Here is a 16,708-nt window from a genome sequence, read left to right as displayed (position 1 = left end):
ATGTGGACCACTGGCTGAAAGGATCAGCTGTGTTTATGCATCTGGGGCTTGGATTCTTGGCAAATTAGGACTTTTCTTATACTATAAAAAGCCATGTTATTGTTCTCTTCCTCGGTTAAAATGTTAATTGACTCTGAGCCGCACCAGTCAAGGCCCTCGACAGGACCCCCACCATTTGTTGTTCTGCTTGTCCTAAATATTGTATCTGGCCCAATTACTGGTCCTTCCAGTCACAGTAATTGAGCGTTGAGTCGAACCCACTAAACTTGGGCACCCAAGGTGCACCAACAAACACAGGCATCATCATGTTGTGGGCTTTTCAAAAAGCAAGCACATCAAGAACTTGGTTTTAACCTGCTCAGCAGCTAATCCTGCTGACAAAGCTAGATGGGGAAAGGCCATAACAGCAACAGATCAGATCAGCTGGGAGGAGGACAAAAGTTTACCAAGCTTACTAGAGGGAGAACGGGTATCTACTTTTAAGAGGCAGAATTGCTGTGCAAATGATTGTATTCTTCTCTGGGCCGACTAAGTCAGAATCCCCGGGGTTTTGTCAACCACAAGAAGCTCTTGTCTGTTTAAAACAAACAGAAGCCTGATTATAAGCAAAACATCATAAAAAAGCAATAAAAGTTTCAAAATAACAGTATAACATGCAACACCTGCAAAACAGGTCCTGGAAATAGAAAAGTAATTCTCCACAAAATACTCCAAAGAGTTATTAATTCTTCAAATCTCTCATTTTTTATAATGGTCTTCTATAAAAAGGAAAAGAAAAGAAAAGGTACGTAAGTCAGAGAGGGGTGCATTACAATTAAACCCTTCGCTAATCCACCTTGCTCTCCCTTTCTTGGCTCCAACTCTACATGTGTGACACGGCGTGACATCCTTGGCTGTCTAATGCAATGGTCTTGCATCTTTTTAGATGGTTGGTTTCGGTGACTGTTCTTATTTTTCTGAGTTTCTTTTATTTCAGATTTTTGTGGGTCTTTCTTTCACTAACAGAAGGGAGAGGGAAGTGTTTAACTGACAACCTGTAACTGTAAGAGCAAACCATTTTTCAAAAATCCAAAGAAAAGTCCTTTCTGTCTGACGGCTGTGTCACAAATGAATCTCCAATGAAAGGAGCTGCTGGTTGACTCTGAGGAGAAACTGTCTGTGAACACTTCATGACATTTACGGCTCCTTCCACCTCCTCCTCCTGGGTTTCTTTCAGCTCATACCCTGCTCCTATTTATCATCCTCCAGGAAGCCAAGCTGCGTGAATTGCTCGATGTGGGAAACCTGGTGGGTCGGCTGGAGAATCGCATGGTTACCGTGGTTACGGCTTCAGACCTCGTCAACGTTAACCAGCTTAACTTCATCGCTTCACAGGAGGATGAAGCAAAGGTGCTGAGGTTATGCCTACAGCTGAGACTGGAGGGAATGACAATGATGATCGTGGTGAAGATTACAGGCCCTGTGTCATTGCAGGTTTGGTGTGAGGAGCTCTTTTCTCTGTCTTCAAACCTTTTGAGTCACAACCTGAACAGAGATCAAAGTCTGCTTAAAGCGTGAGTCTGTTCACACACACCCACACACTCATGCATGCACACATACGCAGCTTCTGAGAAAAAAAGGAAAATACCTTGTTTCAGTTCTATACATTTGGAGACACGTGTGTCATTTTTGTTCTTGTTTTCCATGTTCAAAAATTGGTGCTCATTTCCACAAAAATGGAGATGTTTTTTCCCCCAGTATGAAGTTCTTTAAACTTTGGACAGGTTCCATATTCTCAGTTTTTGTGGAAAATTGGATTCAATGAGAGTAAGATACTACTGTCCTGAAGCTCCTGAACAAACCCAAACTGTCGTCCCTCCAAAAGCCTAAAAGCTCCGTGATCTTTTTGGACCCAATGTTTAATACTTGAAGCTGTGCTGTTGAGTTCTTACTAATGAAATGATGGATTTTCTTTGCAGTTTCTCTCAGCAGTGTTCTTTCTGACCCTGTAGTGTTAATGTGAATTTTTGATTGCATTCTGTAAGGTTCAGGCTGCTGCTCCTCAGATCTTTGCTGAAGCCTCACCTCCATGACACAGAACTCTGCTCTTGTTTCAGGTATGTCCGCTTAACACTTCAGCTGAACACAGACGGAAGAATTCCCGTGAAAAAGTGAGTAAATCCCTACAGACACATTTCCAGTTTTCAGTAAGTATTGGTCCCAACAAAGCTTTTGGACTCTCACTCAAAGCAGACAATCATAGAGGGTTTGAGAAACAGGCTAACAGCCTCTGTGGAGACTTTTAAACTCAAACTTTCCTCTGTTCTGTCTCTTGCTTCCAAATATAAAGTTAATTTCACTTGGGGAAACAAAAACAGGGACAGGATTCACCAAGGTGCTTAATTCAGCACTGACCTGGTATCAACCAGTGAGATGATAAAACAGTGATGAAGGTGAGCTAATGTCTGACAAAGATTGAGTCTTTAAAGGATTAGGAGTGAATGTGTACCTCTGGTTGACAAAGTAGAGATAAAAAATAAAGGGTGCATCATGGTTTGTGTCTGCATCGTATCTCCAGTGAGCTCAGAAAGGCCTGAGATGTAAATGAGAGGTCCCTGTGATCTTCTGTCACAAACCTGGAGCTGCCCCAGTGCTCACTCAGGATGATCTGTCATCTTTGTGTGTTTCAGCATTGTTCGGCTCTTTTCATCGGACAGAAAAAGAGTGGAGACCGCGCTGGACAGTTGTAGACTGCCGTATGGACGGGTAAAGAGCAGTTCATGTCACTGCATTTGTTTCCCTGTATTTGAAGGTGATGCTGTTGAAGCGCAGATTCTTTCACCAGCAGAGATGCAATGCCCCCCAGCCCCGTGGATCCACATGCACTATCATATTTTCTCTGCAGCTTTAACAATGATCTGTTCTTCAGTCCACCATGTCCTTTTTGGCCCATGGCTTCCAGGATAACTCTTGACCTTTGGTCCACAATAATTCACATTCCATTATCTCAAATTGATGATTAAGAAAAGAAATCCTTGAAGAGAATGACATGTTGACCAGTTCCACAAGCGGGATGAAAAGATGGAAGGAGAACTTTGAAGATATGATGAATGAGGAAAATGTTAGAGAGCATTGAATAGAAGGGTTGGATGTTATGGAGGCAGAAGAGGCAAAGATCAGTAAGGATGAAGACAGACAGAAGACATTGAAAAGGATGAAGAGTGGAAAGCAGCTGACATTTCTGAAGTTATTAATTAAGTTTGTTAAATAAAAAACAATCAAGGTCAGATTAAACCCAGACTTTCTTTCTGTCTGGGGTTTTCTTTGGATTAGTGTTGACATTATAGTTGGTGATGGTACAGTTGTTAGGGAGAACATTGTCGTGAAATGCCTATTGTTGTGTTTTTTTAACGTTTTGATTAGTCTGTCAGGCTGTGACTTCTCCTGGTTGCCCTCCCCTCCTCTGAGGTCTCCTGTGAGAGTCACAGCTGCAACCGATTTGTCATCAATAAGGCGTGGCCTTGAACCCTCCCTGAGTTGGTTGTGTTAATTCTGGTTATTAAAACCTTTGCTAATTTGAGGATTTGTGTAATTTCCTCCCTGCTCCTGGGTTTCATCGTTGGCCAATCTGTCACAGTCATAAACATTGCTGACCGCTGGTTTAGACTGACAGTGCAGCCGTTTTTTAGAAGCGCGGGTGTGGGAGAGAACACAATGGCATTAAAGAGGAGGTTTAGTAAAGGGAACAAACTTAAATCCACAGGCACTAAACATCATCCTAACAAACTGAAGGCATCCCCCAAAATACAACAAGAGGAGAAATAACACAACTACCCACTGAGCCTAAAGTGGAACTTAAACCAGAGGGACATTACTAAGACAAAACCATACATGAAAAGAAGGAAAACCAGGCCTTTTCCACAGACAGTCCAACAGCCGGGGCAAGCTGATCCCTCGGATCCCTCTCAGGGAATTCTGCTGCCGCTGGAGCAGGGGCTGCTGAGGCTTTTATGCTTCCTGCCCAGCCTGGCGATGGGGGGAAGGAAGGAGGCTGCAGTCATGTCCTGCAGGAGGTGGAGTAAGGCAGTGTGGTGGAGTAGGCCTCTGCAGGGGATGGACATACATAGACATTGGTCAGGGATCAGCTCTGAGCCCCTTCCTGTTTGCAAGGGTGATGGACAGACTAACAGATAAGGGTTAAACAGGAACCTCTATGGACCGTGATGTTTGCAGATGACATTGTGATCTTTAGTTAGAGGAGGGGGCAGTTGGAGGAACATCTAGAGAGGTGGAGATTTATTCTGGAAAGGAGAAGAACGAAGGTCAGCTGCAGCAAGACAGTATTTGTGTGTAATTGAGAGGAACTGGAGAGGAACGGTGGGGTTACATGGAGCAGAGGTGGAGGACTTTAAGGACTTGAGGTCAACAGTTCAGATCAACAGAAAGTGTGATAAAGAAGTGAAGAGGTGTGTGCGAACGGGTGGAGGAAGGTTTCAGGATTGATGTGTGACAAAAGAGTGTGGTGAGAGCAGCCATGTTGTTGGTTTGAGACTCTGATGCAGAGACAGGAAGCAGAGCTGGAGGTAGCAGAGATGACCAAGATGGATAGGATCAGGAATGAATACATCAGAGGAACAGATCATGGTGTTTTGGAGATAAATGCAGATGAAGATGGTTTGGACACTTTGAGAGGAGGAACAGCAAATGATGTTGGTAAAAGGATATTAAGGTTGGAGCTAAGAGGTTTAGAGGAAGACCAAAGAGGAGGTTCATAAATGTAGTGTTTGAGGACATGAAGGAGGCTGGTGTTAGGAGGATTCAGGGAGAGGGTTGGATGGAGGCAGATGATTAGCTATGGCACCCCCAAAAGGATGCAGCTGAAAGACAAAGAAGAAGCTCTAAAGTGAAGAAAACAGAAACTAATGACCAGGACGTTATTGTAAAACACGTGCATTTCTGTATTATGTTTTGTCTTATTTTCTGGCAGGGTGACAGCATCAGAGTGGAGGACTTTACTCTTGAAGTTTACAAGAGCTTCCTGGACAGTTTGTGTCCTCGTCCCGAGCTCGGAAACATCTTCAAGCTGCAGTAAGAACACACATATTTGTCTCTAACTACCAAATAAGGCCAACTATGAGGAACCTGCAACATGCAGAACATATGAAGACATTTTCTAAGAAAAATTAAACATATTGGAAATGTGTATTCATTTCAGGGCTGTTTAATTGTTTTTAAATATTTATTTATTTTTACATAAATCGGGGTTCCAGCTCATAAAACCCAAAAATACAGGATTTCAAAAAATGTGAAAACTGTGGGGAAATCTCTTAATTTTTTGCTCAGTTTTCACAAAAAGATTAAAAAATAGACATTATAATCAAATTAATCAAAATAAAACAACTTCTACAAATTCTTCGTTTTATTGAATCTTTGACAACTGTAAGAAAAAACATTTAACACTTAAACAGAGCAGTTCTGTGAAGTGGCTTCAACAATCAAGTAAAAATACTGCAACTATTAACTTTTAAAAAGAGGTATTAATTAGTCATGTGACAAAGTTTGGTGACTTTAGCTGTAGTATCTTCAGAACGATTGAAAACTTTTTTCAGATATGATTCATGTTTCCTTTAAAAATTCTGACAAATAAATGATGATTATCTTTTAAAGCCGTTGTTACAGCATAAATATGATGATGAGTATTAGTGCCTGACGCGTGTCAATGAAACCATTTATTAGTTTTTGTTGTTTTAGAGAATATGAAATTCTTTATATTAACCTCTTAAGACCAGACATCAGCATACGTGGACACAACACTTTGGGTTTTATTACCATAGTAGTTAATTCTGCTTAACAGGGGCCCTGAGAAGAGAAATGAAAAAGGCTCGGGTCAGATAAAATGCCTTTGTAGGTTGTTTGCATTAAGACAATCCAGTAGACACACTTGCCGTCAATTCAACCCCTAATGTTTTTTAGAAGAGTCCTTGTTCCCAGAAGTCTGAAACTGTAAATATCTGTAAATAATAGTTTAGCTTAGTTTAGCTTTACTGAACTGTTTTTGTGTGCCTCCTGCTCAAACTGGCGCCACAATAAATATGGTGATCCGTTCATGATGTGCAATTATCCGAGATAATAAGCTTGAAATGCAAAACAATGATTATGATGAGACTAAATATCTGACACTGAATGGGAGACAACATCTGATTTTTGATCAAGTCATCAACACTGTGTTTAGGCCTGACTTACGGTCACGTGATTGGATCGGGACATCCCTAGTTGAGACGGTTCTGTTGGTTCAGGCTCGAAGATTTCTTGACCCAAGGAACCAGACAGTTGTAGCTCATCTCACAAATCTAGAGCTTTTTGAAGCTGTTCCTCCACCTCATTCCAGTTTTTCTGGATTTCTGCAGATTCTTGAATCTTGTCCTTTTGATAATCCACTGAAGACCACAACCATTACTTTTGCTGGGGCATCTTCTCTTGCCATACTTCCATCAGACTTTCTGTTGATCTGCTTGAACACAGAGCTCTGTGAACAGCCAGTCCCCTAAGCTAAGAACTTTTGTGACTAACCCAGATAGTTCTTACTTCTGGACAGTTTTTAAGTCTGATGCCTTCCCCATAATGAGCCAAACTGAGACAAGTAAACCAAACTGAACCAATTTAATGACATGTGGTGAACCTGTGCTTTGAGTTTAGTAGATGATTAGTTGGTGAAAATCAGTTTAAAAGATTTCTGGCCAGATTTCTCCAGTATTATAAATTTTTGAAATCCTGTTTTCTTGGGTTTCATGAGCTGTACATAAAAAGGCAAACATGTGAGAGAGCACAACAGGAAGAGAACTGACAAACTTTGCCAGAAATATCATTTTCACTTCTTGAGTGATTTTATACCTTTTTTTATACCAACATAATCTTGTTTTATCTGTGGTTTTTAACCGATACTGCTTTTACTCCGAACTAGATCCATTTTTTTGCTATTCTGCTATTCGTCAGAAAAAAATCAACTGAAAAAAAGAGCTTGTCCCGGTGTTCTGATACCACTTTCCTGCAGAGGAGGCAATGGTGGGATGCTGTCCATCGACCAGATGACAGAGTTCATCAACAACAAGCAGAGAGACCCACGGCTGAATGAAATCCTGTACCCCCCTTTTCGGCCCGCTCAGACTCTCTCTCTAATGGAGAGACACCAGCTTGACCAGGCAGAGCTGAAGAGAGGTACTCCTCAGACAAAGTTTACTACATTCCATGCCCCTGATCCTCTCATTAAACATTTATCCATCCACCATCCATCCATCCACCATCCATCCATCCATTCACCATCCATCCATCCATCTATCCATCCATCCATCTATCCATCCACCCATCATCCATCCACCCATCCATCCATCCATCCATCCACCATCCATCCATCCATCCATCCATCCATCCATCCATCCATCCATCCACCCATCCATCCATCCATCCATCCATCCATCTATCCATCCACCCATCATCCATCCACCCATCCATCCATCCATCCATCCATCTATCCATCCACCCATCATCCATCCACCCATCCACCCATCCATCCATTCATCCATCCATCCACCCATCATCCATCCATCCATCCACCCATCATCCATCCATCCATCCATCCACCATTCATCCATCCATCCATCCATCCATCCATCCACCCATCCATCCATCCATCCATCCATCCATCCATCTATCCATCCACCCATCATCCATCCACCCATCCATCCATCCATCCATCCATCCATCCATCCATCCATCCATCCATCCATCCATCCATCCATCCATCCATCTATCCATCCACCCATCATCCATCCATCCATCCATCCATCCACCATCCATCCATCCATCCATCCACCCATCCACCATCCATCCATCCATCATGCATCCACCATCCATCCATCCATCCATCCATCCATCCATCCATCCATCCATCCATCCATCCATCCACCCATCCACCATCCATCCATCCATCCATCATGCATCCACCATCCATCCATCCATCCATCCATCCCTCCATCCATCCATCCATCCATCCATCCATCCATCCATCCATCCATCCATCCATCCACCCATCCACCATCCATCCATCCATCATGCATCCACCATCCATCCATCCATCCATCCATCCATCCATCCATCCATCCATCCATCCATCCATCCATCCACCCATCCACCATCCATCCATCCATCCATCATGCATCCACCATCCATCCATCCATCCATCCATCCCTCCATCCATCCATCCATCCATCCATCCATCCATCCATCCATCCATCCATCCATCCACCCATCCATCCACCCATCCACCATCCATCCATCCATCCATCATGCATCCACCATCCATCCATCCATCCATCCATCCATCCATTCACCCATCCACCATCCATCCATCCATCCATCCATCCCTCCATCCATCATCCATCCATCCATCCATCCATCCATCCATTCACCCATCCACCATCCATCCATCCATCCATCCATCCCTCCATCCATCATCCATCCATCCATCCATCCATCCATCCATCCACCATTTGTGAAGTGTCCTCGTTACTGGAAATTGATGTGTACTGCCGGCCCCTGCTGATTCATTTTGAAACGTGCCAATTGCCAAATGGGGGGGTTAGCGGTCATGGATACTAAGTCTAGCTGCAAATGCTAAGCATGTTAAAAACCATCCTATTTGGGAGTTTTTGATGCTGGACTGTTGCAGTTTTGGTCTCATGTCTGATCCAGGTTTAAACCTGCGCTGGGTTTGCTTCTGCTTTGATTAGGGTTTTGTTTGGTTTGATTTGGGTTAGGTCCTGTTTTGGGACCTAAAAATCCAGATCTGGATGATCAGATCTGGATTCCTTTGACCACCGTCTTGGTTTGGTAGGGGTGAAAGCTGACCTGAATCCTGGTTTGGACCAAACAAAGGAACTGGTCTGCTCCTAATGAAGGTCTCTGTTCACCTGCAGATAAACTCTGGTATTCTGAGTGATTACTGTAATCTCTAGTGTCTGTCTTTTACAGTCAAACAGGATCAACACCCACCTTTCCACTGAGTGAACAGACACAGTGATAACTGTAATTTTGCTCCTCTAAATATACCGAAGCACACCAGCAAAATCAATTTAGCGCCTTTTAGTTAGGGTGAAGTTGAGTGAAATGAGTGGTTTTGAACTCTAATGAATGCAGTCAGAGCAGCTCTGATCCACAATGTTGTTGGTTTTTGTTTCTTTAGGGCTGATCTCTCTGCAAGCCTTCTCCATGTACCTGTCCAGTGATGAAAATGGAGTCATCCCACCAGAGAAACTGGATCAGTCTGAAGACATGAGCTTCCCCATGTCCCACTATTTCATCAACTCCTCCCATAACACATATCTGACAGGTACGCAGCTCCTGAAAGGGGTAGATTCCTCAGAACTTCCTTTGATTCTTTCACTAAGCTTTAGAGCAGAAACATGTCATCAACTGAAGGGCAGAAATGTGTTGGTCATTTTGGGGAAGAAATCAAACGGTGTTTGTCTGTGTTCCTTTGTTTGGTTCATGGCTTATGAAAAAAGCAGCAAGGGGACATTAAAATCAGAGGCACATATTAAAATTTGTATTGGTTTTAAATTGATGCCATCTAAAGTTATTAAACAAAATTGCTTTTTTGTTCTATTAACAGAGCAGTGCACAGAGGAGCCACTTTATGGTCTTGTCAGCTGGAAAGGCGCTGACGAAAGGGTTTTTATTCCATCAAACATGAATAGTGGGGCTAGCTCAGCTCGCTGGGTGTAGGACTATCATGCAGAAAACCTCGGTTTGCTTCTCAGGGTGTGTAATGAGCAAAAAACAAACAAATATATCCATCTAGATAGACAGATAGATAGATAGATAGATAGATAGATAGATAGATAGATAGATAGATAGATAGATAGATAGATAGATAGATAGATAGATAGATAGATAGATAGATAGATAGATAGATAGATAGATAGATAGATAGATAGATAGATAGATAGATAGATAGATAGATAGATAGATAGATAGATAGATAGATATCTATATATAGTGTGGGTCCTTATCAGGAAGGGCAAGTGTAGGAGGTCTCTGCCAAACTGCCTGTGTGAATCAGTGAAAGCTGATTTCACTGTGCCAACCCCTGACGGGATAGCCTGAAAGGTGAACAACAAACATGAATGGTGGGGCTTGTTTTTACTAGTAAATATCATCCCAATTTACTGGAGAATCTGAGCAGTTTTTGACCAGTGGGAAGAATGAATTCATTTAAATCTAAGCAGCAACGATGTGCAGCTTTTCTAAAACCTCAACATCATGCAGACGTAAGAGTCATATCCTAAAGTTCGTCAGTAAAAAATAGTTTTGAGGTTTGGTAAATGTTTCCTTTTAATCCAGAGGTAGCAGCAGCATGAAGATGAAAGCATGGTTTTTGTGCTTCAGCGGGCCAGCTGGCAGGAAGCTCTTCAGTGGAGATGTACCGGCAGGTTCTGCTGGCAGGCTGTCGCTGTGTGGAGTTAGACGTGTGGAAAGGACGAACTGCAGAGGAGGAGCCCGTCATAACACACGGCTTCACTATGACGTCTGAAATCTCATTTAAGGTCAGCCAGTAACGTCCAGTCTTACTGTTGTCTGAGTTGGTGAAGTTTTGTTTGTCACTGCTCATGCAGTTTGTTTGTGTTTAGACAGTTACTTGTAGTTGATGTTACAAAAACCTCCACACAGAAAGAACACAGCTGACGTTTGAGTGCTGAGAAGACTCTGGAAAAACCTGTTTCCCTGTTTGGATTGAGGCAGAGATACTTCAGATCTTCATTCTTATCTCCAGTTAGGAGTTTCCAACCTTTTCTGTCATGAAAGCTTCTTTGCTAAACTTTGTGTTCCCCTCCAGGAATAACACGAGATAACAGGATATTCATCGAGGAGAGTTTCAGTGTTTGAATTCTTAGAGAAGAGCACTTTTGACTGAATGCTCTACTGAAGCCTCAGATGAGTCTGCTGTTTTTGGAGAGCTGCTGCCAGACCTACAGACAGTCTCATGTCATTTTCATCAAACTGTTGAGGTTCATCTTTTGCAGCTGAAGAAGACTGTGAGATCACAGTTAGAACATTTAGTATGATTAGCATTGCCTGGTTCGGACAGCCTGTTAGTCATCGTTTTTCCTGGATGGTCCTGGATCCAAGGGTGTAATGCGATCCTTTCAAAGTGACTTAAACTTCTATTTTGTAGGAGGTGATCGAAGCCATTGCAGAGTGCGCCTTCAAGACTTCACTTTTCCCAGTCATCCTCTCCTTTGAAAATCATGTGGACTCGTGAGAACCTCATCATTTGTTTTTGCTTTTTACATTTGTTTGTGTTGAAATGTTCCTCTGATGATGAAATGTTCTGTTTCAGCTTGAAGCAGCAGGCTAAAATGGCTGAGTACTGCCGGTCCATTTTTGGAGATGCTCTGCTGATCGACCCTCTGGACAAATACCCTGTAAGACAAACTGAATGAATCTGCTTGTTCATGGCGTTCAGCGCGGCTCACCTGTCTCCCTTGCTGTGTGTCATGGCAGCTGGAAGCCGGGGTTGCGCTGCCCAGTCCTTTGGAGCTGATGGGAAAAATTCTCATTAAGAACAAGAAATCTCACAAACCCTGCAGCAGCACAGACACCAAGAGACCAATCGACCAACCTGCCAATCAAATTTACGAACCGCTGTCTCCTAGCAACAACACAGGAGGTATAAAACCAGACAAAGGGACCGTTATCACATTCAGCTTTGACAGTCAGATCATAAAATGGTGATTTTTCTGCGTGATGCTGGAAAGATGTCAGTTAGACTTTGAGTTTAAACATTTTTATGGAAAGACTCGTCAGTGATCAAGCTGTCATCTTGCTATGGGCAGACGGTAGAGGCTTGGTGATTAAAAGCCTCCGTGTCCAGATTGACTTCTTCAGCCCTTTGACACCTCAGCAGAAGGCCTCTGTAAATAAGTGAAAGGGCATTTGTGATGAGATCAGAGACCGTGAACAGTCCATGTTTGTTTTCAAGTCTTTGGTTTGTGGACCTTAAAACAGGTCCATGTTCAGAGTGAAAACAAGGCATCCTTCATGATCCTGGAGACCAGCCACTCATGGCTCTCAGAGCAGCTGAAGCACAGCTTCACGCCTCTGAGGCTTTCTGGTTGAAGTCTTTGTCTCACAGAGTCAAAATGACAGCTTCACTAAAGCCTCATGGCCAGTCCTGTCATAGACTGGAGGTAATCTAACTGCAGTGAAGTGTTGATGAATCAATGCAGCTTTAACACAAAGTTAGTCTTTTTTGCTCATGTGGAGAAGACGAGGCGATGAGATGGTGAAGTCCTGTTTGATTTTAACAGACATTGAGGCTGAGAGTGAAGAAGAAGATGATGATGACGATGATGATGGTAAAAAGGTCAGAGCTGACAGAGGCCCCCCCCTCCACTGTGTTATTGTTCACCAGTGTGTCACGGCTTTACAGCTGTCATTGTTGATCCAGTTGTGAACATTTGTGCTTTTGGTTTCATGCTTTTCTGTCGTCACCTCCATTGGTCATCTATACTCTTCCTGTCTGATTTGGCTTGTGGTTTAGAACCTCTTGGGTGGACTCGGCTGGTTTCTCCTGCTGCTTAACCTCAGGTTGAGATGTTTTACAGGTTTTGACACTGATACAGGTAGGGTAACAGGAGAACTCAAACCCATGGAGTTCAAATGCTTGACTGGTGACATGAAATGGTCCCTCAGGTATGAATGTAAGTGTGTTTGGTTATCCGTCTCTGTGTGGTGCTGTGATGGACTGGAGAACTTTCCATGTTGTACCACACCTCCGCCACACAGTCTCTGGGTAAGTTCCAGCATCCCTGTGACCTTGAACTGAACTAAACAGGTTTAGAAGATAAATGGTGTTCAGCAAGAGTATCACATTAAGTTGCTGTTCCAAAAGAACTTGTCAAGGATCTGCTTCTAAAATGAACAAGCAAACAAGGCAAAAGAAGACCAACTTATTACAAATTAACTCAGGTACATCACGCAGACATCTTGAACAAAGCACCACGTTAGAAACAAGAGACAGCTGTGGGTCTGTTTACACAAGTCTATACTGACCTGTACTGGATCCTGATGCCAGTCCGACGGTGAGAAACTAACGGTGAAGGGCTCAAATAGCAGGAGACTAAGCTTACATTCAGGAACTGAAAAACTTCAATAAACATGAACACAAGAAGAAACAATGGGTTGAGAAAGCAGATGACCTGAAAACCAGACTCTTAAATGCACTAAGGATTACTGTCAAATGAAACCAGATGAAACTGCAAGACACTATAGGACCAAGACAACTCTATTTAAAAAAAGCAAAACAAAGGGCACAATCTTCAGACCAGCATCTCCCTAACCAGCACCCACTTCGTCCAGAACCATCAAAGATGACAGAAATAAAGACAAGAGCTGCAGAAACTTGTCACACATGTTCTCCTGATCAAAAATAACACCAGAAACCCAACTTGACTATCGACCACAGTTTATTTTATAAACAATGTATCTGCTGTGTCACTCTAACACCTATTGATAAGCATTCTTCAGAATAAGCCGCTTTGAGCTTCATAATGAAACCTACACAGAGAGAACCTTGGTGGGTCTCCATCTTGAAAACACAAGAAAGTTTACAAGTAAATGAAAAAAGCATGACAAGAACATGGACAAGCAGAAGTTTGCATGTGTATGGGCATGTAGGTGACGTCAGCCGTGTGTTTGTGTTGCAGTAATGGCTTCAGCACATCTTTTCAAGCGTTGGTGTTCGTTGTCCTCCATCCATTCGTTCTGTAAACTCACTCCTATGGTTTTTTGTGCCTAGGGCTCAGCAGAGCGGGAGGCCGTGGCAACAGAAGAAATGTCCACTCTGGTAAACTACGTCCAGCCAACCAAGTTCAACTCTTTTGAGGCATCAAAGAGTAAGAGGAGGAATCTTCTGACCCTACCAGCTGGCATGATTCTATTTGTCTTTGTAGTAATCAAATTTTATTGGCCCTTGAGGGCCACATTGCAGTTTTCGCAGACTGACTGTCTCTGTAGTGTTTACACTAACTTCAGATAAGTTGGTGTGGAGCTTTCCTTTAAACGAGTCTTGTTAGCAGCAAAAAAGAGACTGAGAGCTGCTTAACAGAAAACAATAGACAACCCAACTGCTCTAATAGTTTTCAAGCCGATTTTTATGCAGCCGCACTCAACCTGTGTTCATCTGTGCAGAGCCACACATAGTTCTCAAACTTGACAGGGACTGGTTTAACTGTTCCATCTTCACTTTGAAAACATGACATGAATCTATCACATCTGTACATTTTTTGTCCTGTAGTTTCAGTTCAAACGTAGCTTTTCAGGTTTTTTTTTAAATAATTCCTACTTTTAATAATGACAGTCTCAGATGAGTTCTGCATCATGCAAACATGGAGACGAGAGTTGGCCGACCGGCCCACGTTATCGCTGCAGTCTGCGAATGCATGAAGCTAAAGTCTATCCAAAAGATACACAGAGGCTGACTTCAGGGACGAGGTCAGCTTTCTGTACAAAAATACACAATGACCACATGAATGTTCTGAGGGTAATCCTAATCAGAATTTTACACAACACTTTAGGTAAAAGATATGACCTAACAATAACATTTTTGCTTTTCTAAATAGAATAAAAGACTTTACTCATTTAAAGTCCTGCCATTTACAGACAAGGGGTTTTGTTACGCCAATCATGTTACCATGACAACCTGCCAAGATGGTGCTCTTCTCCATTAAGTCACACATCTGCAGCTCTGTTCCCTCAGATCAACCCAGTTAAAGTTGACCAACTTTCAACACAAATGTGTGTTAGTTAACGTTACCTTGGCAACAGTGTGCGGGGTGTTTGAACATCAGTTAAACAGAGTAGAACAATGCATATTAAACCATTTCTATTTTTACTTCAGATTTTAATACTATTTAAAAAATACTTTAGTAATCCAAAGCCCCATTCACATATTGCCAATGCTGTTACCATGACAACAGAAAGGTTTGTCAAGCTTATTATTACAGTTTTTACAGAAACAATCAAAAATGCTGAAACAAATTTTAGCTTCAAGCTTGAAACCCTTCTATTCTGGATCTGGGTTTTGCTATGTTTCCACAGCAACCGCCAAAACTTCAAGAAAAAAACTCCAAACAAAGCACGGAATTAAAGAGAGGGAAAGTGATTTTTCCTTCAGGGAGGTGACATGCTGGTGTTTTTGTACTTGTGTGTGCAGAGGCCGCCCGCTGTTACCACATGTCGTCTTTTGTGGAGACCAAAGCTTTGGAGCACCTCACAAAGTCACCAGTGGAGTTTGTGGAGTATCCTTGGCAACTGACACTGCTCACCATGGCAACTGCCTCTATACGCAATTTCCTTCAGCTGCTATTTTGTGTCTTCAGAAGTTTGAGCCGTTTCAGAGTCCACAGCTGACATTTAATCAAAAAGTGTGAGATCTAAATAAAAACCACTTTTATGAGGACAAATAAGTCAAAGTCTTTCATCCTCTGAGTTGTCGTTTCAGTTTCATGTATGTTGCCTTTCCAAGAAGGATCTGCTGGTTGCTTCCATTAGTCTTTACCTGCATCACAGTGAAAGAGTGCAGCCTGAAGCAGCCACTGAGAGGCAATCACAGCTTAATGGACTTAGTCAAGGTTGTGCTGATTATTAAATTCATACTTATAGCTTTTCCTTGTTAATTACTTTAATAGACAATTGTAATTCGATATTTGTGAATGTTTTATATCTTTTATCCATCTTTCTTGTTTTTCTTGGTCGTTTTCTTTGTCATTTTAGTTGTAAGATGTTTATGAAACCAGGTGAATGTCATTAATATCACCTGTTTGACCCCAGTAAAAAACAGAAATAAAAAATGTGTGTAAGTCTTTGATCCATAACCTGCAATTATCCAGATATAACAAATCCCAGCTGAGCCGTATTTATCCAAAAGGAACCAGAGTGGATTCATCAAATTTCATGCCTCAGCTTTTCTGGAACGCTGGATGTCAGCTGGTGGCTCTCAACTACCAGACTATTGGTAACAGAAACGCCAACAGCATGACCATATCCAAAGGGGAAGTAATGGCTGACAAATGTTGTTTCATGTTTGGAGGTTTTCTATGCAGCTCTAAGCCTCAGAAGTTTTCTGTGTCCATGGGAGCTCTCCTTTATTGGAAAAGTTTATTTTATTTTTTTTGTCGTGACCCAGAGCTCATGACCATAGGTGATTATCGGAACGAAGATCGACCAGTAAATTAAGAGCTGTTTAATAAAGAGTAACAGCCTCAGCTCTCTTTTCTCCACAACAAACCAATACAGCAGCCGCATAACAGCGGGTGCTGCTCCAATCCACCTGTCTATCTCTCACTCCAATCTTTCCTCACTCGTGCACAAGACCCCAAGATATTTAAACTCCTCCACCTGGGGCAGGAGCACTCCGCCCACCCAAAGAGGGCAAACTAGCTTTTTCCAGTGGTGCTGAGCCTCACGTCAGGCCCTTGACACTCTGCTGCAAACCGCTCCAATGCATGCTGGAGGTCCTGGCTCGATGAAGCCAACAGAACATCATCTGCAAAGAGCAGAGAGGAAATCTTGTGGTTCCCAAACCAGAGCCCCTCCAGCCCCTGCCTGTGCCTAGAAATTCTATCCATAAAGATTATGAACAGAACCAGTGATAAAGGGCATCTCTGCTGGA

The 16,708-nt window shown here is 42.6% G+C and overlaps 1 protein-coding gene across 1 annotated transcript in view; it reads left to right on the top strand.

The window, feature by feature from the left end:
• Positions 1 to 16,708, top strand: part of LOC101175365 (1-phosphatidylinositol 4,5-bisphosphate phosphodiesterase beta-1) — a 40,401-nt gene that overhangs the window by 12,596 nt on the left and 11,097 nt on the right. The window contains exons 4-18 of the mRNA XM_023963072.1: positions 1,249 to 1,389; positions 1,474 to 1,553; positions 2,097 to 2,150; positions 2,670 to 2,745; positions 4,967 to 5,067; positions 7,031 to 7,194; positions 9,218 to 9,364; positions 10,423 to 10,580; positions 11,210 to 11,292; positions 11,375 to 11,459; positions 11,539 to 11,704; positions 12,345 to 12,400; positions 13,835 to 13,931; positions 15,251 to 15,335; positions 15,927 to 16,051. Of these exons, the coding sequence (XP_023818840.1) occupies positions 1,249 to 1,389; positions 1,474 to 1,553; positions 2,097 to 2,150; positions 2,670 to 2,745; positions 4,967 to 5,067; positions 7,031 to 7,194; positions 9,218 to 9,364; positions 10,423 to 10,580; positions 11,210 to 11,292; positions 11,375 to 11,459; positions 11,539 to 11,704; positions 12,345 to 12,400; positions 13,835 to 13,931; positions 15,251 to 15,335; positions 15,927 to 16,051 (1,618 nt within the window). The remainder of the gene's footprint in view (positions 1 to 1,248; positions 1,390 to 1,473; positions 1,554 to 2,096; positions 2,151 to 2,669; positions 2,746 to 4,966; positions 5,068 to 7,030; positions 7,195 to 9,217; positions 9,365 to 10,422; positions 10,581 to 11,209; positions 11,293 to 11,374; positions 11,460 to 11,538; positions 11,705 to 12,344; positions 12,401 to 13,834; positions 13,932 to 15,250; positions 15,336 to 15,926; positions 16,052 to 16,708) is intronic.

The sequence above is a fragment of the Oryzias latipes genome, chromosome 15 (assembly GCF_002234675.1).
Source record: "Oryzias latipes chromosome 15, ASM223467v1".
NCBI classification, from domain to species: domain Eukaryota; kingdom Metazoa; phylum Chordata; class Actinopteri; order Beloniformes; family Adrianichthyidae; genus Oryzias; species Oryzias latipes.
Note: the sequence above shows the minus strand (reverse complement) of the source record. Positions and strands in the feature narration are given on the sequence as shown.